At 40.6% G+C, this 24470-nt stretch overlaps 1 protein-coding gene across 5 annotated transcripts in view; it reads left to right on the forward strand.

Moving 5' to 3' along the window:
* Positions 1-24470, forward strand: part of GRIK1 (glutamate ionotropic receptor kainate type subunit 1) — a 334933-nt gene that overhangs the window by 243778 nt on the left and 66685 nt on the right. For 3 of the 5 annotated variants that reach the window (XM_075854555.1, XM_075854552.1, XM_075854551.1), the window contains exons 9-10: positions 8891-8935; positions 21118-21231. In XM_075854555.1, the coding sequence (XP_075710670.1) occupies positions 8891-8935; positions 21118-21231 (159 nt within the window). The remainder of the gene's footprint in view (positions 1-8890; positions 8936-21117; positions 21232-24470) is intronic. The other 2 variants (XM_075854554.1, XM_075854553.1) reach the window with 1 other exon arrangement.

Genomic DNA, 24470 nt, shown 5'->3' on the forward strand with positions numbered 1-24470 from the left:
CAAGAATAAACACAGCACTTTACCTGTCAGTGCTAAATGTAGCGAGATACTTTGCCTGTACTGCAAGGACTTGAGGAATAAACAGCTAAATGCCGACATCCTATTGATAATAAACAGAGTCCGCCATCAAATCTATAATAAATAACATTAATACAAACTCTTTTCAGTGCGTAAGCTAAAAGACATACAACAGAGATATCTTTTTATTAGACCCCAAAGTATCTTAAAGGTGCTTCCCACTTTACAGGGGAAGTCCACCTAAATTTATGTCTCTGGTAAAGCACTTATGAGAATTGTGATTTCGACCTCGCAGACCACCACCATCGCCTATGTCATTTTCTGACATGTCCCCTTAAAGTGTCTGTCCACCATTCTGTTTTTATGTAAATAGGTCAAAAATTCTATGATGATTAATTTCCCAATATATATTTTCTAATACAGATCTAGAAATCCCCTGCATACACATAGAGGAAAAAAATATATTTCTGGCTATCTGCAACCACCACTAGAGGGAGCTTATGAGCTTACTGCATGCTGTTTATAGAATGAACTCTATAAAAACGTGGTATTCTGTAAGCTCATAAGCTCCCCCTCTTGGTGGCTGCAGGCAGACATCATTTAAAACTACTGTATGTCTATGCAGGGAATTCGAACAGAATGTTAGATCTAAAAATTACATGAAGATAAAACAATTTATTTTAATGGCGCTATCTTATATAAGTGGTTTAGAGAGTCAATTGAATAAAGATCTTCTTTGATCTACTTCAATGATGGAGATTTTGAGGGCTAAAGGTTTTATATCCATAGTACAGTGCAGTGGCCCTTATTTTCAAGGGCACGGAATGGAAAGTCCCAGCTCACAGACTTCAGTGTTACCTTGACATATTCCAAGATTTCTTAGGCTCTGCACATTTTTGACTCATTACCGTACTTAGTTACGGGCCAAACATTGTATGTAACGGATCTCATGACTGATTCTTTACAGTGGGATCTTTTTGGGCACCGTTGTGCCAAATAAATCGTCTCTTATAAAAAATGTTTTCCAACATACAGTTAGGTCCAGTATTATTTGGACAGTGACACAATCTTCATGATTTGGGCTCTGCTGCCACCACAATGGATGTGAAATGAAACAACTGAGATGCAATTGAAGTTTAGATTTTCAGGTTTAATTCAAGGGGTTGAACAGAAAAAATCCTGTGAAATATTTAGGAATTGCAACCATTTTTCTACGCGGAATCCTCATTTCTGGGGCTCAAAAGTAATTGGAGAAATTAACATCAACATAAATAAAATGTTTTTTTTTTTAATACTTTGTAGAGAATCCTTTGCAGGCAATGACGGCCTGAAGTCTGGAACCCATGGACATCACCACACGCTGGGTTTCCCCCTTTGTGATCCTTTGCCCGGCCTTTACTGCGGCTTCTTCAGTTGTTGTTTGCTTGTGGCTCTTTCTGCCTTAAGTTTTGTCTTAAGCAAGTGAAATGCTCGATCGGGTTGAGATCTGGTGATTGACTTGGCCATTGCAGAATATTCCACTTATTTGCCTTATAAACTCCTGGGTTGCTTTCGCAGTATGTTTTGGGTCATTTTCCATCTGTCCTGTGAAGTGACTTCCAATCAACCTTGCTGCATGTGGTTGAATCTGAGCAGAATGTAAATCCCTGAACACTTCAGAATTCATCCGGCTGCTTCTGTCTTCAGTCACATCATCAATAAACACTGGTGCCCCGGTGCCTTTGGCAGCCATGCATGCCCATGCCATCACACTGCCCCCACCATGCCATCACACTGCCTCCACCATGCCATCACACTGCCTCCTCCATGTCATCACACTGACTCCACCATGCCATCACACTGCCTCCACCATGCCATCACACTGCCTCCACCATGCCATCACACTGCCTCCACCATGTTTTACAGAGAATGTGGTGGCTTTGGATCATGAGGCGTTCCAAGCCTTCTCCATACTTTCTTCCTCCCATCATTCTGGTACAGGTTGATCTTAGTTTCATGCTGTTCCAGAACAGGGGGCGGCTTCTTTACATGTTGTTTGGTGAAGTCTAATCTGGCCTTTCTATTTTTGAGGCTGATTAATGGTTTGCACCTTGTGGTGAACCCTCTGTATTTTCTCTCATGAAGTCTTCTCTTTATGGTAGACTTGGAAACTGATACATCTACTTCCAGGAGAGTGTTCTTCACTTGGGTAGATGTTGTGAAGGGGTTTTTCTTCACCATGGAAGGGATTTTGTGATCATCCACCACTGTTGTCTTCCGTGGACGTCCAGGCATTTTGGGGTTCACGAGATCACCAGTACACTCTTTTTTTTTGTTTTTCAAGAATGTATCAAACTGTTGAGTTGGCCACTCCTAACATTTGTACTATCTCTCTGATGGATTTCTTCTTTTTTTTCAGCCTAACAATGGTCTATTTCACTTGCATTGAGAGCTCCTTTGACCTCATGCTGTGGGTTCACAGCAACAGCTTGCAAATGCCATACGTGGAACCAACTCCAGACCTTTTACCTGCTGGATTGATGATGTCTTAATGAGGGAATAGCCCATGCAGCCCAATAAATAGCTTTAATGAGGGAATAGCCCATGCAGCCCATTAAATAGCTTTTGAGATAATTGTCCAATTACCCTTGGTCCCTTGAAAAAGAGGCAGCTACATATTAAAGAGCTGTAATTCCTAAACCCTTCCTCAAATTAGGATGTGAATGCTCTCAAATTAAACCTGAGTCTGCAGTTTAAGCCCATATTGATTATATAACTGTATATTCAATATGTTTTGGTAAACAGCTAAAATTCCAAAACTTATCACTGTCCAAATAATTCTGGACCGAACTGTATGTCATTTACAATGTAATGAACTGTACAATATGCTCAGTGGTTACATCATTTTTTCTATCCATCATCCCATTGACTTCAATGTAAACATTGATGAATGGAAATACATCAGCTCTTTTTTTTACCTTGAAATCAATGAGCCAATGCATGGAATTACTGATCTGAATTTCATCAGTTGTCATCGTCCTTTTAGCCTTTTTGCTGTCTGAGGCAAAAATGGAAATGGCGCCCTCCCTTTCTGAAATTGAAGGTGTATAGAGTACAGGGATGCATTGTATATCTGCCAAAGTGCCGCCTTCCTACAGCAAGTTGCTATGAGATCAGAATCAGTATTTTTAAATTGTTCCTACAAAAGAAATTTGAATGGAGAAAAAATGTTTTATAATGCAGACAACGCCTCGTCTGCATATTTACATATATAATTATAAACGGTAGTAACTATATAGATTCAATCAAGAAAATGATCACTTATCCAACATCATAATCTTGGGTATTTGTCACCTGTAAACTTTAAATAATTATTTACGGACCAAACTTAAATGTTTTCAATACCTAAAGAGGTGCTACCACGTACAGTAGTTTACAAGAAAATACAGAAACACAATGAGAGCGGAGGGAGCACAGATTTCATATTCAGATTGACAACTGCTTTGAACACATTTTGGACTCAGAAATCTGGTTGTCACGTTTTTAACCTATTAAGTTGTAGGCCCGACAGATCTATACTATACAAACTTTAAAAACTATTATACTGCCCCCTATAGACAAAAATATACCTGTTATAACACTGCTTCCTATAAACAAGAATATAACTACTATAATACTGCCCCCTATGTACAAGAATATAACTACAATAATACTGCTCCTATGTACAAGAATATAACTACTATAACACTGCCCCTATATACAAGAATATAAGTACAATAATACTGCTCCCTATATACAAGAATATAACTATTATAATACTGCCCCTATATACAAGAATATAACTGCTATAATACTGCTCCAATATACAAGAATATAACTACTATAATACTGCTCCTATATACAAGAATATATCTACTATAATACTGCTCCTATATACAAGAATATAAGTACAATAATACTGCTCCTATATACAAGAATATAATTACTATAATACTGCTCCTATATACAAGAATATAAGTACAATAATACTGCTCCTATATACAAGAATATAACTACTATAATACTGCTCCCTATATACAAGAATATAACAACTATAATACTGCTCCTATATACAAGAATATAAGTACAATAATACTGCTCCTATATACAAGAATATAATTACTATAATACTGCTCCTATATACAAGAATATAAGTACAATAATACTGCTCCTATATACAAGAATATAACTACTATAATACTGCTCCCTATATACAAGAATATAACAACTATAATACTGCTCCTATATACAAGAATATAACTACTATAATACTGCTCCTATATACAAGAATATAACTACAATAATACTGCTCCTATATACAAGAATATAACTACTATAATACTGCCTCCTATATACAAGAATATAACTACCATAATACTGCCCCTATATATAAGAATATAACTACTATAATACCAACCCCTGTGTACAAGAATATAACTACTATAATACTGCTCCCTATATACAAGAATATAACTACTATAATACTGCTCCCTATATACAAGAATATAACTACTATAATACTGCCCCTATATACAAGAATATAACTACTATAATACTGCTCCTATATACAAGAATATAACTACTATAATACTGCCCCCTATATACAAGAATATAACTACTATAATACTGCCCCCCTATGTACAAGAATATAACTACTATAATACTGCCCCCTATCTACAAAAATATAACTACTATAATACTGCCCCCTATCTACAAGAATATAACTACTATAATACTGCCCCCTATCTACAAGAATATAACTTCTATAATACTGCCCCCTATCTACAAGAATATGACTACTATGCCTTTTTATGTATAAGATTATACAGTAACTACCATAATACTGCCCCTATGTACAATAATATAACTATTATAATATAACAGATTTTCTCTCCTGTGGCGGGTCGCAACTGACTAAAGCACATCTGACCTCCTCTGGCGCCAGGTCCTTGGGCATTGTTCTAATGTCTGAATGGTCAGTCTGTCCATGCTATTGTCTGGAACTTTTTGCTGTTAATGGTAATTTGTTGAACCTACAAGAAAGCTGATCTAATCTAATCTTTCAAGAAACTGAGAGCCAAGCATCAACAAACATCAATCACCCCCTTCCATACCCCCATCACCCCAGAGCATTAGTTTACTATATGGGGAATAGTTTCAATGATGTGTTTTCAGTGCCAAGCTAGAAAATTTAAGACTAATATGCAATTAATTTAAGAGCGGCCTCACATGTATAAATTAATGTCACAGGTAGAATGTGGAGTGACAGAGGCTTTAGTGGTAAATGTTCGCCCCCTCTGAACATGATTAATGAACGAAGCCTCACAAAACGACACCGGCAGATTTATTGGTTAAATCTGGACTAAAATACTTGAGTATTCCTGTAAAATGGAGAAGAGCTGGAGCTGTACAATTCACCTCTCCCAGGATGGAGAAAGCATTCAGGTTTATTGGCGTTTGACTATCACAAGACTGTGCGGGTCTCACAAAACCAATGAAAAGCTGGCCCTACATATGAGGGAAAAGTCAGTCGAACCCGCTGATAATAACGGTATCGGACAAATATTGAATGTGTATAGTGGCCTGCTGACTGACCCCTAACACAGATGTCGGGGGAATGAGGATCAATCATGTTGGATTTCATGTTCCCTCAGGTAATAAGCCACAGGCCTTATGTGTCTGGACACAGCCTATTCCGCTCTCCCCACTGAAATAAACATATATGCGCAGTCGAGTCTGTAGTTCTGGTGGAGTCGGCAGAAATTTATGTTGGCCAAATGAGCATTCGAACCAACAGCTGTCTCATGTGCATGGCCTGCTTTGGAGTTGCTCTATTTGGAGTCTGGCCTAATCTTGAAATGTTCTGGATTTTCTGGAGAATCCTATAGACCCTGCAGATCCTCCCTTGGTCCCTCCAGATCCACCCCTGATTCCTGTAGATTTTCCCCTGGTTCCTGTAGATCCTCCCCTGTTCCCTGCAGATCCTCCCCTGGTCCCTGCATGTCCTCCCATGGACGCTGAAAATGCTCGCCTGGACTCTACAGATCCTAAAGTTTTTCTGGAATTTCGTTAATTCTAGACCATATTAACTAAAGAGGATGCCAGGAATGCTCACTATTTTTTATCATTCACGTCCTTTCATCTCTACAGAACACGTGCATTTCTAATGTTGATGAAGTTTCCAAAAGATGTGTAACCCTTCTGACTCTCCTAATGTTTGCTCTGCAGGATCTGACTGGAAAGGTTTTGTTTGTATTATATAACCATGGAGACACATAGTTCTGCATGGCAGCTGTATATACAAAACAATAGGAGATTTCTGATTAAGAACAGTTGCCAAATAGACTCTTATGACTTCTCAGAAACAAGAGACACAGACCGCATCACATGATCCTTTTCAGAGCTGCTGACTGGCTGAGAGGGATCATGAGAGGGATCAGGTGATATACAGAAGCATGTGACTTCACAGGACTAGGCATGTTTTGTTTTTTTCAGCCCGCTGTGTGTAATTGTACTCTGTAGTATAACTCTATTAGGGTATCATACATTTGTCATTATTTTAATATGTCTGTCATAGTGACAATTTCTCTTTAAGACCCTTAGAGTACGTCAATCGCCTGAGGCAGTTTGGGCACCCTGACTGTACTGTTACGTCAAGGTGATCACAAGATCATTAAAGCTGCAATCCCGCCACAAGTGTCAAACTTGATCATAGCACCTTGCAAGGTCGGGTCCCCCTTGAACGGGTGATCTTAGGCCGCTGCAACATGATTGCCAGGGGTGATATCACTATGGAGACAGCAAGGGACCTGACAAAAGTCCCCATGGCTGTCTCTTATAAATGTCTGTTAGGGCATAATACTGTGGGGCCCAAATATGTGCCTGGGCATATTTGTATCCATAAATATACAAGTCTATTGTAAGTTAATAAACAAAGTTTAACGTTAAAATTCTTTTATGGGAGAAAAAAGTAAAATTAAAATAAAATAAAGTATTGTTCAAATAAATGTATATTAATATATAAAATGTAGAATATATTTAAATTTAGAATAAATATATAAATGTAAAATGTATATATAAAATAACTCCCAGATATTTAGTATCACCATAACCGTCACAAAATATACTATAAATATATATACTAATTTTAGGCCGGTGATAAATGGCGTAAAAAAAAATGGCGACATTTTGTAACTCAAAAAGTATGTGTAGGAAATGCAACTTAAAGCGAGGCAGTGACACCTAGCGTCATAGATAACTATGATGCTAGGAGCCCGGCTCCCTGGAGTGCGTTTGGTCCGGGAAATGCGGCCGACATACGGACCGTATATCACGGACCGTATATCACAGACCAAACACGCTCGTGTGTGAGGCTCCTTAGGCTCTGTTCACATCACATCAGAGCCTTCAGTCGGGGGTATACGTCAGGAGTATATCCCGATGTAAACCTTCAACATATGCAGCTGCATGGGCATCAAGTGGCATAAGTCGCCCATGGGGTCCAATTGTAAAAACATTAGTTCATTTTTTAAAACAAAGGTATGCCAAAAGACATTCCTATGGAATACGTCAGGTCAGTGTGGCCCTGTGGATACATTCGGTATATGCGTAGTAATAAAAGTGTTTCTATCTACGTCTATGCAAAAACAAAAATGTTATACATTGCAGATGAAAAAACAAAAATTTTCTCTGGTACTGAAATCCAGAAATTGACTAATCGAAAAGGGTTTAAAATATTTTGATCCTTCTGCATGTAAAGTAGAAGCTCAGAAATTCCTCATTAACCACCAGCTCCGGATCCGGTAACCTGTGATATTTACAGCCAATAATACAGTTCTATTAGCCAAGTAACAATAATCTTGTTATTACGCTTCAGATATTTCCATTGTTTTAGTTTCTCTGGTGCTTATCTGTAACTTACATAGCAGCCTGCCTTGTAAATGTGAAGACAAATTAAATCCGCCATTCTACATCACTCGGCGCACGACCAGGACGACTTCGGTCTTCTTGGCAAACCTCCAGATTGTTTTCTGAATTATTCTTCCATTTATTCTCAGTTCTGTGGGATGACCCAAAATGCACTTATTTGCCTTCCAGCTCTAAATGAATTATGTTTCCTGTGACAATTCTCTATAGGTGGAATATGGGTGAAATCCATCGTGTGTGATATGATTTAGCCCACCCCCCCCCCTTAGGTTCTAGCCCGTTACAACATTGCATTATCATCTCAAGTCTTATTATAGAAAATATATTTCACTTTTTACATTTACTGAAGCCGTGTACTGTAGCACTTGCCAATCTGGGTGAGGCCTGATCTTTGAATAGAATGCCAGAACTACAGTGAAGACTGACACTTATGCAAGCAGAGTATTTGTAGTGAAGGAACAGTGAAAATGTTTATGAACACCAGAAATGTAAATCTATTCAAAAGTACTGGCACGTAGACTGTCAGATATGTAGAAGGGAACAGGAGGGAGGTGTATGTAATATTTCAGAATGATATGCTAAGTGCAATTTGTGGAATATTTTAAATCCCCGCCCTGATCGTTTCTGAGATGCCCACTTTGGGTACATTTGCATAAACCCCACCCCCTTTGAGTCCCATTTTGCCTGATAATCCCACATCCCAATGTGACAGTTGGGGGGTAACCAAGTAAACTCTGAAACTTCTGCTACTTATATTTCTGGGTTATTTTTGTATTTTTGGGTGGAAATGCTCTTTTTGGTAAAAAATTCAAGTGCTGAGAAGCCCCAGGTCATGGTGTTCCATGTCTATACACAGTATTTGTATAGGTAGAATTTAAGGTGTCATTTTTGTTTCGCCTCTAATGAAATATTTCTTCATTTTCTCAAGGCTGCTGGAGAAACTACTAGTCATTTAAATAAAGTTTGGAAAAAGGTTTGTACATTGATGTAGTGTCAGTGACCCCGAGGTTGTGTTATTTGTTTTTTACCTTTGTTCTTTAGCTCCTGTCTACATTGTCAGTAATTGCAGTTTATCGACCACAATAGATAATAAGGTTACAATATTTCAAAGTGTAAAATAAAGTGCCGAGCCTATATGTTCCTTCTTTGCCCTCAACTTAGTGTTAACTCACCCTTATGCCAGTTGTACACAACCGATGTGCCACTTGGGCCATTTTTAACGGCATCCGAGTGGCACCCGATAGTCTTCACAGACCCATTTACTTTAGTGGGTGAATCGGGTCCGTGAAAACTGACCCGATTCTCAGATCCAAGGAAAGATAGGACATGTCCTATCTTTCCACGGATCACTGATGGGACTCGGCCGGCGGACACTGTCATGTGCATGATGCATTAAAGTTAATGTTAACCCTTAAAAACATTTTTTAGTTTTTAATTTAAAAAAAATAAAAAAATCTTGTTCTTGCTAATTTCATATTATATAAAGTGCCGTAGCTCAGTTTTTTATATGTAGAACTCCAAATTTCCTGCATAGCCATAGGGATAAATTACAACATGTTAACTGCCTGCAGCCACCACTAGAGGGAGATAGGGAGGCTAATGCATACTACTTAGGCCTTATTCACATAAGTCTGATCGATTTGCATTCTCAAAAAAAACGGACCAGTTTTTATCCATATGAATGTCCATGTTGCGTCTGTGTGTCATCCGTTTTTCTCATCCATTGCCCTCCGTGGCGAGCTCTTCCTGGTTTCACTTCTTTTTTTAGCAACTGATCTGGGAAAAATATCGGGAGTAGAGTATTTTGTGATGTATACTTCCTAAGGAAGATTCCGATGTATGCCGCAGTCTGGCAGCAGTCAAGACATGCAATTCCTCATCTCATCCTGCCTTATTAATCAGATTTTTGTTAAAATAATTTCCCAACCGTTGTGTGAATACAGCTCCAATGCAAAAACTATGTCTCTCCAGACTTGTGTAATCTGATTCTGCAGTCATGTTACTTCAGTCTCCTCCCAATAATGAATCTAAAGACAATAGAAAAGAGGCAGATAGAAGGGAATACTACATCACTGCAGGATCCGACTACACACAGGGTTTATTTGTAGTCTGTTACCAAGGAGACACAGAAGTCTGCATAGGAGCTGTATACACAATACGATAAGTGATTTTTAATCAAGATAAACATGCAATTCATTTTTTTCAATTTTAGATATTTTGAAGCAATGATAAATTAGTTGGAAAAGTATACATACCCTTTAAATAATAAAACGGAGCGAGCTAGTTAAAATGATAAACTCTGATACCTGTATATCCCTCTGGCAGGATAGTAAGATAATAAATTAATTGTATTGGATATAACCAGATTTAGGCTGCATTTTGATTTCAAGGCTCAGTTGTAGTTACCTGCGGCACAATACAATTATTCTTTTTTTTCGTGTTCCTCTAATGCTCCATCAGCTTTATTCTCCTAAAACCCCCCTAAGGCCTGTTTAAATCAGCTTTAACTCGCTCATTTTTATTTTATCATCCTTTGTGGAATCGTTTTATTTATGAGAGGCAATCTTCTGCCATGTCTCACGACCTGCTTTGGTCTACTGAGAGATGGTCTATCCACCTCCGTAGGATATTCCCACCTATGTGTCATGCACTTGGCTAGAGAGACCAAAAGGGTGAAAATGAATTCATATATGACATCGTCCTATGGGGGTTATTTGTGAACCTCCGTGCTGCTTAGCATGACTCCAGGCCACACACAATAACTTATAACGTGATGAGAACCGACAAGGTGACCGTGTACTAAAGGCTTGACGAAGACTAACTAATGCTATGTAAAGTAGGATGACGGCAAACCGGGTCATTAAACTGCAATTATGTGAAAACAAATGACTATCCTGTTAAAACTGATGAGGTTTTATGTTGTTATGTTTGTTATTACAGTGTAGTGTCAGCCCTGTCCCGCTATAGTTACCTGTAAAGACACATATGGATGCAGCAGAGCTGAATTTCTCATTGTAAATAGATGTCTGCTTTAAACAATGGCTTTTTGTTAGAAGGGTCCCCTGGCAATAAGCTGAGCACAGGCTGCCCTGCTGCTGTGACCCCCAATGATCAGCTCTAATTTGTTGGAGAACTTGGCAGCAAGTGATTAATTTCCCTGCAGCGCCACCACAGGAAAAATTAAGCATTACACGGTGCCCAGTGAAATGGTCCTCCAGTGCGAGAGATGCTATTTGTATCTGCTCTTCATTCTGGCTAGTAGAGGAGGGTCCTGGACCGGGGTCCCCTTCTATTAAATAGGACCTGTCATTTCTCCTGACATGTCTGTTTTTAGTAAATAATTGTATTCCCCATGAAATAACCATTTTTAAACATTTTCTTAGGACTCTATGTTGTAATGTTCCTCTTTTATTCCTCCTGGAAATGACAACTGGGTGTTACCAGTTGGGGGTGTGTCACTACACAGACTGACACTGTCCAATCAGTGCTAATAGAGTGAGACTGTGTAGGACACCCCTTTTTGACAAGGGAAATGGTAACATCCAGCGGTCAATTTATTCATTATTTTCAAGGAGGAATAACAGAGGAACAGCACAACACAGAGTTCTAGAATTGTTATTTCACGGGGAATACAAGAATTGACTGAAATAGACCTGTCAGGAGAGGTGGCAGATCGTCTTGATCTGCATTCAGATAACAAACTCAGCTTTGCTACATCTGTAATTGTTGACTGTATTTGTTAACACATGGTCAACCTTTCATTATATTCTTCTTGTACAATATAGTTGGTCAGTATATATCTACTTTTTGTTTATATAATGATTCATGAATTGCGGCTGTTATAATAGGTGAACATATGTACATAGCAGAGTCTATACGGAGACCCTTCTAGTTGTGTGATATATTAGTAAGGCGTCCAAGAGCAACATCAACCTAAAATGGAGAAGAACCACAACGCTTGAGCCTGACGTTCAGTGAGCATCTACAGAGCAATTACCCACCAGGTCTACTTACCTATTTCTAAAATTGTGGCTAAAGGGCATCGTCAAGCAAGGGCGTATGTACCATAGAGGCAGCCCATGGGGCGGTTATACGGGCCTTGAGCGGACCCAACTTTTTTGATCCCATCATTTTTGTTATTGCATGGCGAGTACTTATGCAGGACGTCCCTCTTCAGGGTAACTGCAAACAAAGGGGTGGGGAAATGACACAAAGGTCATGGAATGGATATTAAAGGGGAAATAAACCCCTGGGCCCTTTTGTTCTTGTTGACAAAACCTGGGGCTCAGTTTAATCTTTGCTATCGGTTCCCTCCGGTCTATTCTATGTATGCCACTGTCTCCATGTAACGGAGAATACCTGGCAATACTATGACTTCCTTTACCTGTGCCGAGTATGGCCCGTGATGTAAGAATATGAGCACTCTGGTAGTCACAAGAAGCTCTGAGAACTTACATTTTCCTTCTTTTTGGATCGGCTTACGTTGTTATATGTTGAGAATATTGAATAAGGCACTGCTGGGCTTTTTATTAAGCCATACCTGGAGTGGGGGACCTTGAGCCCACCAGAGGAAATGACTCTGAGTGCCCAACCTCCATCTGCACAGAACAAGTACATGTCTACTTTGAATTGTTTTGTAACCTATGGTGTTATGATTGCCCACATATATCGATAGTTTGTATGTGAATTAACCCAAAACTTTAAGCAGAAAATTATTTGCTCCATGGTCAACTTCCGATGGAGTTTTCCCTCACAAGACCTCATGGGTCTTGATGTGACTGGGCCTCTGTTATCTTCTCAAAACCTCTGTGGTCAACCTACAGGAACCCCTTTTTCTATGGTGGTCCATTTTGTCCCTTCTTATGGTCCCTCTATGTTCAATATTTATTTGTAAATATTCGAACTATTATTTTCCTATTAAAGGGATTCTCCGCATTGAATAATTCATTTTTGTTAAAGGACTCCTGGATAATAAGCTGATCACAGGATTCCCATTGCTCAGACACCAGCGATCAGCTAGGATTTCCCTGCAGTGCCACCACAGAGGAAAAAAAAGCATTACAGCATTCCCATAGAAACCAATGGACTATCCATGAAATGCACAGGCATGGTGGGTCCTCCGGTGCAAGACGCACTTATTGTGGCCACTCTCCACCCTGGCTTCTATCAAATAGTATTCGAAAGTACCCAGTAGGGGCACATAAAAATACCTACTATATGTAAGCAGAGCCAGGAAAGCTCACATGGCATATTTCTCCAGATTCTGATAAATTAGCCCTACTTTTTCTGGCCTCCTGATTGGCACTTTTAGAGGTCGTTATGCTATCCACTAGTTTTTTTGTTTGTTTTCTTAATAGAAAATATACAGATTCCTAAATTTAAAGGACAGGTTCCCTAAAAATGTCAAAAATGTTGCTAAGAGGCTAAAACTGCAAAGGCTGATAGAATGGACAACCCTTGACTTACATGTTCCACCTCCTCCTCCCTCGAGCAGCTACCTATAAACCAGCCTCCCATACTGAACTTTATTTAACGTGTTATGATCAGAGTCAAACGTTCTTACGAAACAAAATTCATTATACAGAAAGGTCCTTCGCTAAAGACAGATGCCGGCACATCATAAAGCATGGCCATTAATTATTATGATATGTTGTAGTTCACGGCAATGAATCAATCCTCTTCTCACCTTGGTTGACATCCTACTATGTACAATTAGATAACATGCCTTCGGTCTATGAATTTCCCTACTGTGTTATGTCTCGACATTGTGTTATAGATTGAATATACAGAAGGGAGTGCTTACTGTCAGTCATTAGGTCTATGTTCGGCATACAGATGTGTTCTTCCTTGCCTTTCCCCTCATATCCCAACATGTCCTGAGATGTGTGGCAGTAGATGACCAGTTTCGAAAAAGGAAAAAAACATGACTTTGCGATACTCTGTCACGAGATGTCTACTCTATATATGTCTATGTGTGGCCACCCAATGGTTGTGATGTGAATTGCAGCCTGTAAAGTGTTTTGCAAGCATGTCGCGATATTGTATTGAATTTGTATCATGAGAAATTAGGATCCTTAAGCAAATTAAAGCAAAGGTAAGGGTGGACACATCTGTACAGTATTACAATCCAGTAGCCCAAATAGCCTCCAATTAGAACAGCACTTTTTGGAAAAATCGGGTTTGATATAGATGCAGCGGAGCTGAATTTATCACTTGGCCAGCCACACAATGTAGTATTATAGTAATTACAGGTCTTTCATGGGGAAGCTGTTCTCTTATAATGGATCATTTCCACTAAGACGTAGTTTAATTTTGTTACTAAGACCCCTCTCTTCTATTGACCAATGATAAACGTTGCATCATTTTAATTGATTTTAATGCTTCAAAAATCTTTTTCATATTTTGCATTTGAAGAACTGAATGTAAATTTGTGAGCATATTATAAGAATATGATTTTCAATGCAGAATATATTTTTCCTACAGAAAGTCTAGATAAATATGAAAAAGCTTCTATAGAAGTAATTACAGTATCCATCAGTCATGTGACCTGTCAGGAAAGTCTTTACTATAAATTATGTTCTGTTACACTGTGTCCGGTCTGAGCAGAAATCTCATTTCCTATGTAATAAAAACCTGGCAAAAATTACAAAAAGGGAAACAAAGGCCTAAATAAAAGTTTAAATGTCAGGGTAATTTACACATCATTGATAATGTCCCTATCTGGCCGTAGCAGCCGTATTATGCCAGTGTATTATGCCAGTGCAGACATTGAAGCGGATGGGGCAATTACTGGTTTGTATACTGTCTATACAACCACACCGTCATTCTAAGGGTATGTTCACACGGCAGCGTCCGTAACGGCTGAAATTACGGAGCCCCGTCATTTTAGCCGTAACGACATGTGCAGTCGGTTGAACGCCGCGTCCATTACGGACGTTACTGGAGCTGGTTTTCCATGGAGTCCATGGAAAACGGCTCCATTTACGTCTGAAGAAGTGACATGACACTTCTTTGGCGCGGGCGTCTATTTACGCGCTGTCTTTTGACAGCGACGCGTAAATATACGCCTCGTGTGAACAGACAAACGTCAGCCCATTGCTTTCAATGGGCAGATGTTTGCCAACGCTATCAAGGCGCATTTTCGGACGTAATTAGAGGCGTAAAACGCCCGAATTACGTCCGTATATAAGCCGTGTGAACATACCCTAAGTATTGAACCAGGAACATCCACATGATTTGTAATCAAAAGTTCTGATAAAACAAATTCCAGAAAGAACAGGCTTGTACGTTGCTCTGGCAAACCTGGGTAGATGCCATGGCCCACTGGGCAAGGGGGAGGGGTGTAGCTAAAGGCTCATGGGCCCTGGTGCAAGAATTTAGCTTGGGCCCGCCTATACCTCACCAACACCACCAGACCCCTGTCTCCACAGTATAATGCACCCACACAGTATAATGCTCCCCATAGCTGCCCCACACAGTATAATGCCCCATAACTGTCCCCACACAATATAATGCCCCCATAACTGTCCCCACACAATATAATGCCCCCCATAACTGCACCACAGTATAATGCCCACATAGCTGCCCCCACACAGTATAATGTTCCCTATAGCTGCCCCCACTGTATAATGCCCCCATAGCTGCCCCCACAGTGTAATGCCCCTATAGCTACCCCCATAGTATATTGCCACCCATAGCTGCCCCCACTGTATAATGCCCCAATAGCTGCCCCCACTGTATAATGCCACCCATAGCTGCCACACACAGTATAATGTCCCCCATAGCTGCCCCCACAGTATAATGCCCCTATAGCTACCCCATAGTATATTGCCGGTAATAGCTGCCCCCACAAAGTATAATGCCCCTATAGCTGCCCCATACAGTATAATGCCCCCCATAGCTGCCCCCACAGTATAATTTCCTGCATACAGTATAATGCACTCTATAGCTGCCCCCACAGTATAATGCTCCCCATAGCTGCCCCCACATAATATAATGCCCCCCATTGCTGCCCCAACAGTATAATGCTCCCCATAGCTGCCCCCACACACAGTATAATGCCCCCATAGCTGTCCCCACAGTATAATGGCCCCAATACAATATAATGCTCCCATAGCTGCCATATCAGCCCCCCTCCCATAACCAGTATAATGCCCCGATATGTGCTAATAGAAAAATAATAAAATAATTACTTACCTATCCCCGTTCCCACGATGAGTGGAGGATCCTTCTTCTCTGCCGGTCTGTGCTATGAGTGACTTGTTGCAGACAGGCACGATGACGTCACAACATTGCGCCTGCCTGTGCCAAGCCGCTCATGGTAGAGTGAGTGCTGGAGCAAGGGGCTGTCAGCTCCTTGCTCCAGCATTAAATTCAACTACATCTGTGTCATAAAGACGCAGATACAGTTGGAACCGGGACCAACGTAGGCAGCGCTGTGTGGCTATGGGGGCTATGTGGGCCCCCCAGGCTTAGGGGCCCGGTCGCAACTGCAACCGCTGTGACCCCTACAGCTACGCCACTGCTTGGGGGGAGCCATGGCAATCTGGGTAAACATACTCTATGCTTAGCAAGCCGAGGGTGGGGTAGATGGAGCCACTGTCAGGAGCTTTAAGGGGTTCAGAGGTAGCAGTTGTTCCTGGGCCCAGAGAGGGCCCAAAGGTGCCTCTGCCACATAAGAAGACATTAATAATATGCATGGCACATGGTAGGTGTTAGAACATTTGCATTGGGGCCCGTAAACTTAAAGTTACGGCCCACATACACCTAAAGCCAGTTTTTTCTAAGAATCTGTATTTGTATATACCCATACATTAGGGGGGTAGTAAGCTAATGTCTTGGCTGCCAGGGAGAGGAAGATGGAGGGAAATGACCAGAAGCCCCAGGTGACAACACTGGAAATACACAAGACCTGGATAAACATTGAAGGGGCCCACCACTCACTCTTCGGTGAATGCCATGACCACTTCATTCTTCTGATCGGTTGGGGTCCCGGGGCTCTGATTGGTTACAGGATATGATGTCTGGGTTAGTGTATACTGCAAAGTAAGTATTTACAAAATCCCAAATTTCAGGAAATTTAAGCCATGCCCCGTTCCTATCAGGAATTCTACCAAATTTGCCCAGGAATGCCCCTTTTGAGGCAAATCAGAATAAACCATTCCCCTTTTGAGGTCAAGTTTGCAAAAAAGTACTGCGAAAATCGAGGCTGCTGGAAAGTATGTTAGTGTTCCTTTAAGAAAAAGTGTGGCTATGCCCAATCCAAAGGGGCAGTGGATTATTAGCATGTAGGTTTTGGCTTCTGTACCCGTTACTTGGAAATTACAGCAGTCCAATGAAACCCATACCGGTGTTTTTTATTGAAACTATTAATATATTTTCCTAATCATACTTATTAACAAGTGAAAAAAAAGGAAATAAAGGTTAAAATTTCCCATCCAAGCCATGCAGCTGCTATTCCACAAATGAGATTAGAATCCTGCTCAGTGTACAGGACCTCATTGGCAACCTCCTGCCTTTTCATGTGTGAGCAGTTGGCAGGGCTCAAGTCTTCAAGCTGTTATTTTTGCAACAGTGAACACTGATTACCTTGTGGACGGCCTATCCGAGCCATCACCAACCGGTTTGTCCGAGCCATTTGGCTTCAATGCTTTATTTCTGTTTTCTGAGTCAAACTGCAATCCATTGTAACCAGTGGAAAATATAGATTAGATGGATAGATATGATATGAGATCAGATAGATAGATAGATAGATAGATAGATAGATAGATAGATAGATAGATAGATAGATAGATAGATAGATAGATAGATACAGAGGCGGACACAGATTGCAAAGGGCCCCTATGCAAAGAATGCCTTGGACCCCCATAACCTAGCCACGCCTGGGCGCATATAAAACTATACAAATCTATATTGCACTTTTTATTATAGTTTAAAACACAAGTAACAAACATAAATAATGTTACTGAATAATACCGCCACTCCATAACCACATAGTGGCTGAATAATACCCCCATACTGTTACTGAATAATATCGCCACACCATAACCACATAGTGACTGAATATTACACCCATACTATTACTGAATAATACCCCCATACTATTACTGAATAATACTGCCACACCATAACCACATAGTGACTGAATAATACCCCCATTATATTACTAAATAATACCGCCACACCATAACCACATAGTGACTGAATAATACCCCCATACTATTACTGAATAATATCACCACACCATAACCACATAGTGACTGAATAATACCCCCATACTGTTACTGAATAATAACGCCACACCATAACCACATAGTGACTGAATAATACCCCATACTGTTACTGAATCATATCTCCACACCATAACCACATAGTGACTGAATAATACCCCCATACTGTTACTGAATAATACCGCCACACCATGACCACATAGTGAATGAATAATACCTCCATAATGTTACTGAATAATACCCCCATACTGTTACTGAATAATACCCCCATACTGTTACTGAATAATACCTCCATAATGTTACTGAATAATACCGCCACACCATAACCACATAGTGACTGACTAACACCCCCATACTGTTACTGAATAAAAGCCACTGTACAAAGACCAATATTACCACTATGTAGTAACCTTACAGTGGTAGATGCCAGTTATACACAGGAGCACTGCAGACTATATAAGTGATTACAGCACATTTATATCTAGTGACTCACAGGTGATGTTTCCTCTGATCAGAGTCGTTCACTTTCCCTTTTCTTCTCCATCTGGCCCAGACCACTCTTACAAATTATTCCAGACACGACTTGTCTCTGCAGAATTTGACAAACAGACATGTTGGTTTGTCGCTTTTCCAGCACCATCCCCACCTATACCCCATCCTCTAAATAAACTCGACAGTGCCCCAGATGGTAATAATGATCCCTCAGTGCTCGACACAATGAAAGTCCCCCCTCAGTAACTGTGCCCCCACAGTAATAATACCCCCTTGTATATAGCGCCACAGCATCCCCTGCATATAGAGCCACACAGCCCTCCCGCTTTGTAGATAGTGCTACGCACCCCTCTTCTTGTATATAGTGCCACCTAGCCCCCTCTTGTATATAATGCCACACAGTCCCCCCTTGTATATAGTGACACACAACTTCCCCTTGTATATAGTGCCACACAGCTTCCCCTTATATATAGTGCCACACAGCTCCCCCCCTTCCCTTGTATATAGTGTCACACAGCTCCACCCTCCCCTTGTAAAGTGACACACAGCTCCCACTCGCTTTGTATATAGTGACACACAGCTCCCCACTCCCCTTGTATAGTGTCACACAACTCCCCCTTGTATATAGTGACACACAGCTCCCTACTCCCCTTGAATATAGTGACACACAGCACCCTCCCCCCTGCATATTGTCACACAGCTTCCCCCCCTGTGTATATCGCCACATAGCCCCCCCAAAAAAACAATTCTACTTACCTTGCACTGTACCTGCAATGGACGGAGCGCTGCATAGACTTCGGGCGGGACGCATGTGCAGACCAGCGTGATACAGTGATGTCATCACGCTGGTCTGTGCAGTGACTCTTCGCAGCGCCTTATAGGCTGCAGGGCTAACGTGGCCTACAGCCTATAGGTGTCAATTGTATCTGGGTCCAGAGGACGCAGATACAATTAAATGTGGCTGTCGCTAGCACCGGGGCCCCCTCCGGTGCTAGCGACACCACCGGGCATAAGTGGGCCCGTGCTGCCCAGCCCGTAAATGTTATATCCTGGGCGGCGCCGGCCTCCTTATGCCTCGGGCATGGGTGCCCAGAGAGGATGGGCCGATCAATTTCGGGCCCCTGTGCAGCCGAAGCGGCTGCACCAGCGATATGTCCACCCCTGGATAGATAGATAGATAGATAGATAGATAGATAGATAGATAGATAGATAGATAGATAGATAGATAGATAGATAGATAGATAGATAGATAGATAGATAGATAGATAGATAGATAGATAGATAGATAGTCCAGTGTCAAAGCCTGGGAATCCACACAAGGATAGTGTGGAACGCCTTATCCAAGGGACACATGCTGTCGTTCACAGTTCTTTTAGATGCAGTGAATTAACATCTTAACTGTCAAAAAGACAGAAAAATGGATTGAAACCAGACACAACATAAACATGGGATTAAAAAATAGCTGTGATATACGGGGCTTAGTACTTGTTAAGAGGAATCGTGGCTACAGGAGACTGGATTTATTCAGTGGAATCCCTTCTAGCAATGTGCGATGATTGTTAGGCTCTGTTCACAACGGAGTTGTAGTTTCCATCTATAAACAGAAGCCACCACGCATAGCCGGATCTGTGTCATGATGGATCCCATTGATTTAGGCTACATTCACACAAGCGTGACGGAATTACGCACATAAAAACAGTTCGTAAATCTGTCCGTGTGCGTTGCGCTTTTGCATCAGTGTATTTTGCGTGTGGCACGTGTTTTTCATGCACTTGCAAGCACTTTTTTCAATGTAATTGATGCGTGAAACATGGACAGCACACGGATGTATGTCCGTGTGCTGTCCGTGGTTTTCACGCACCCAAAGACTAGATAGATAGATAGATAGATAGATAGATAGATAGATAGATAGATAGATAGATAGATAGATAGATAGATAGATAGATAGATAGATAGATAGATAGATAGATAGATAGATAGATAGAAATCAAAAAATGAGCAGCAATTCCAATAGTTAAGGTGCAAAAAGTGGGTACTTTATTGCCCGTGCAACGTTTCAGCTCCGTTCACTGGAGCCTTTCTCAAGCCTGAAATGTTGCTGCTCATTTTTGATTCCTGTGTATCTGGAACTTGGTCTGTCCCTCAGAGCCTGCACCCACACACTGCCGGTGCTGCTAGGATCGATAGATAGATAGATAGATAGATAGATAGATAGATAGATAGATAGATAGATAGATAGATAGATAGATAGATAGATAGATAGATAGATAGATAGATAGATAGATAGATAGATAGATAGATAGGACAGACAGATCGATCTATCATCTATCTATCATCTAGCATTTAACTCTCTACATATTGTTGTAATTTCTTTGTGTAGACATGTTGAATGTTTTAACACAAAGCTTTTCATCTTGTTTTTTCTACATTGCAGATTGGCGTTTGGAACTCAAACATTGGCCTTAATATGACTGACAATGCAAAAGACAAGTCCACTAATATAACTGACTCACTAGCCAACCGGACACTTATAGTCACCACCATCTTGGTAAGTTAATACAAATGGATACTTAAAATTGGGTCCTGTTTTGAGTTTCTCGTAGTAATAATTTCTTAGGGATCAATCATATTCCTCATCCCTGTTTTATAAGCAGTAGCCCATTTCGAACCGTTTTTTAGCAGCATCAATCTTCAGCCTCCGCTCCATGTTACAATGGAGAGTTATTAATGACACTTGCTATACCAGTAAAGGGTTGATGACGCTTACTGATATGTGCCACCAGCCCTTCTGGCAGGAGACATAGGAGGTGGATGGTGCGGCATGTGCCTTGGGTGCTTAGGGGCTACCTACAAGTCTTACTTCCTTGGCCAGGGTATTTAGATATACTTGAGGTTTGTGACCATCACGAATCTTAATATTAATTGTAGTATGATTTTGATAAAGCATGGCACTTTTATTGAGTTGTTTTATGTATGGAGCTATTACTTGGTTACTCTTGGTATTATTTGACAATCGGATGGTGGTAGTTACTGTATTTTGCTGTATGTGCTGGTGTACACTGGATATGGTATAGCATTGTTTTTAGGGAACTAATTGGAATTATTTGGCTGAAGTATGGCACTATTATTTGGGCACCATACTGTCTGAGCCATATCATTAGGCACTCACTGCTGTTGTTAGTCGTACACTGTATGATAGCACACCATATCAGCGAGGTTAACCCTTACCCTCATTCAGGTGATGAGCGTATGCCATGACTTATAGTACAAGCTCTGTATAACCAGGTACTTCCTGAATGTGAAAGAATTTTGCCCATCTGTGAGCTCTATTTCAGTGTATGCATATGCTTTCAAATATTTACCTGTTGAATTTGACCTGTAGAGGTTTGAGCTTGAGTTTACAATATCTATAATACTTCCTTATAGCACTGACACAAGCTAGAGGGCAGTGGTGAATAATCGTACCTTTGCTTGAAATTGGTTAAGAACTTCAATTTCTCATGATGCAAATCCAATACAATATCACAACATGCTAGCAAAACCCTAGACATGAGGCAATTTCCATCACAACCACTGGGTGGCCACACATAGACACATGTCACATAGACATCTCGTGACATAGTATCGCGAAATCATGTTTTTGGTTTTTTTCAAAACTCATCATCTCATGCCACACATCTAAGGATATGTTTGGATATAAGGAAAGGTAACATTGGTAAATCTCCTCGTGGTCGCTACCATACAGTACTGGCTGCTATAAGATTTCTGAGGGTTGTAGATTAACATAGAGATGCTAACAGTAAGGTAAGACCTCATTTTACTCACATATCTTCATAGACATCTGGTGAAAGGGCACAGACTTTAATAACAGCCTGGTAAAGGGGCACAGACCTTCATATCAGCCTGGTGAAGAGGCGCAAAGCTTCATAGCAGACTGGTCAAGGGGCATAGACCTTCATAGCAGCCTGGTAATGGGGCACATACCTTCATAGCAGCCTGGTGAAGGGTCAGTGGTTGAGTGAGTACTCGAGATTAGTTCTTGTTGATGGTGGGTCTCAACTAATAAGCCCTCACCAAAGGTCCAGTGTAGAATATGGGTGTATGAGTGATTGGATGCTCTTACCACAAGAGAAAGTTCCTGAAGTTGTTTTGGTGTGCCGCCTGTTGTGAAATATTATCTCTGATAGATAAGTAGCATGATGCACCCCTCAGTAATTGCTGCAAGACTTACATACAGAGGGCAGAGGAAAGGATTTACATCTTCACCATGACCGGTTAGACAGTTAATGTCTTCAATCAATAGCAGAGGAGAAGAGCATTGGATATTCTTGTCCATATCTAGAAAAATCCAATTATAAGCTATTAGAGCTAATTACATTCATATCTATTGCAAAGAGAATCATTGATTTCATACAATGACTTGAATTAATAAAATAAAGATTGACAGTTCCTTGAAGATTTATTAAAAGCCATCAATCATAATATACTCGTTCTTTGATAAACCAGTATAAGCATCTTTGCTGTGGTCATAAATGCCAGAATAGCATAGTAGCTGGTATAGGGCCAAACAACAAAACGGCCCTTCTGCAATCGGAGATGAGACGCAATAATGATAACAGTGGCTAGTGGAAGGCAAGAGTGGTGAAAATGAATGCAGAACACCGGGGAAAGGAGGAAAAGACATCAGGGGACATCATTGGGCACTATACCAAGTTTTGCATTAGGAGCCCATGGTTACTTGTTACACCCCTGAGTTACAGGCAGCAAAGCCTTTTGCAAAATCAGTAAGGCTTTTTTCACACGGCATGTATTTGCCGCGTTTTATGCGCCCAAAACGTATGCATTAAGTTTCCCATTGACATCAATGGGAAAACGCATTGTAGAGCATATGACACGGTTTTTTTACGCTTCCATGTTTAAAAAATGCGTTGTGTAAAAAAAGAAGCATCAGGTCAATCCTTGGCATGTAAAACACCCTGAAAAACGCGCCTTATTTCCATACTCAATGGGAGTCCTATTTACGCACCCAAAAAAACGCGTCAAAAACGTGGTAAAAAAGCCTGTACTTTAATAACCACTTTGCAAAAACGCTAGCGTTTTTGACACGTCATTTTTTTTGGAGCGCCGTGTGAACAAGGCCTAAAGGAGTTATCCCACCACATCAACTTATCACCTATCCACAGGATAGGTGATAAGTGTGTGATCGCTTTGACCCTCTTTCATTCAAGAGACTGGGGACCCCAGCGGTGGGACCCGAAGCGATTAAACATTTATTATTTATGCTGTGGATAGGTGATAAGTTGGTGTGGTGAGATAACCCCTTTTAGAGCTTCTGTTTTCTGAAAAAATATGGGGTTCCTGGGAATCTTTTGTTCTCTCTCTCATCCCTGAGGCAGCAGACTATAGTCAAATAGACCCAAAGGCAACCATTCAGATTCAGAATATTGTATTTGACAACTACTATATTGTAGCATGAAGCCAAGTGCGAAACGCGCGTTAGGGGTGCTGGTCAGTGTGAAGGCAGTGAATATGGCATATGGTGGGTGAGGTTGATTCTTATGTTTAGTTTATATACAGATCTTGTGTCTGTCAAGTTATTTTTGTGTAAACAACTCTTGGTATACTTTGCAGATATTTTTATTTGATAGTTGCTATGATATTTCATGTCATTTTGTAAAACAAAATTTTTTTTGTCCTGCCTTATATATCACACTGTCCTATATGTGTGCAATATTTTTTTGCATAATTTATTTTATTGGGTGCAATTGTGTAAAATAAATAAAGTAT

Source organism: Rhinoderma darwinii, chromosome 2, assembly GCF_050947455.1.
Source record: "Rhinoderma darwinii isolate aRhiDar2 chromosome 2, aRhiDar2.hap1, whole genome shotgun sequence".
Lineage (NCBI taxonomy): Eukaryota > Metazoa > Chordata > Amphibia > Anura > Rhinodermatidae > Rhinoderma > Rhinoderma darwinii.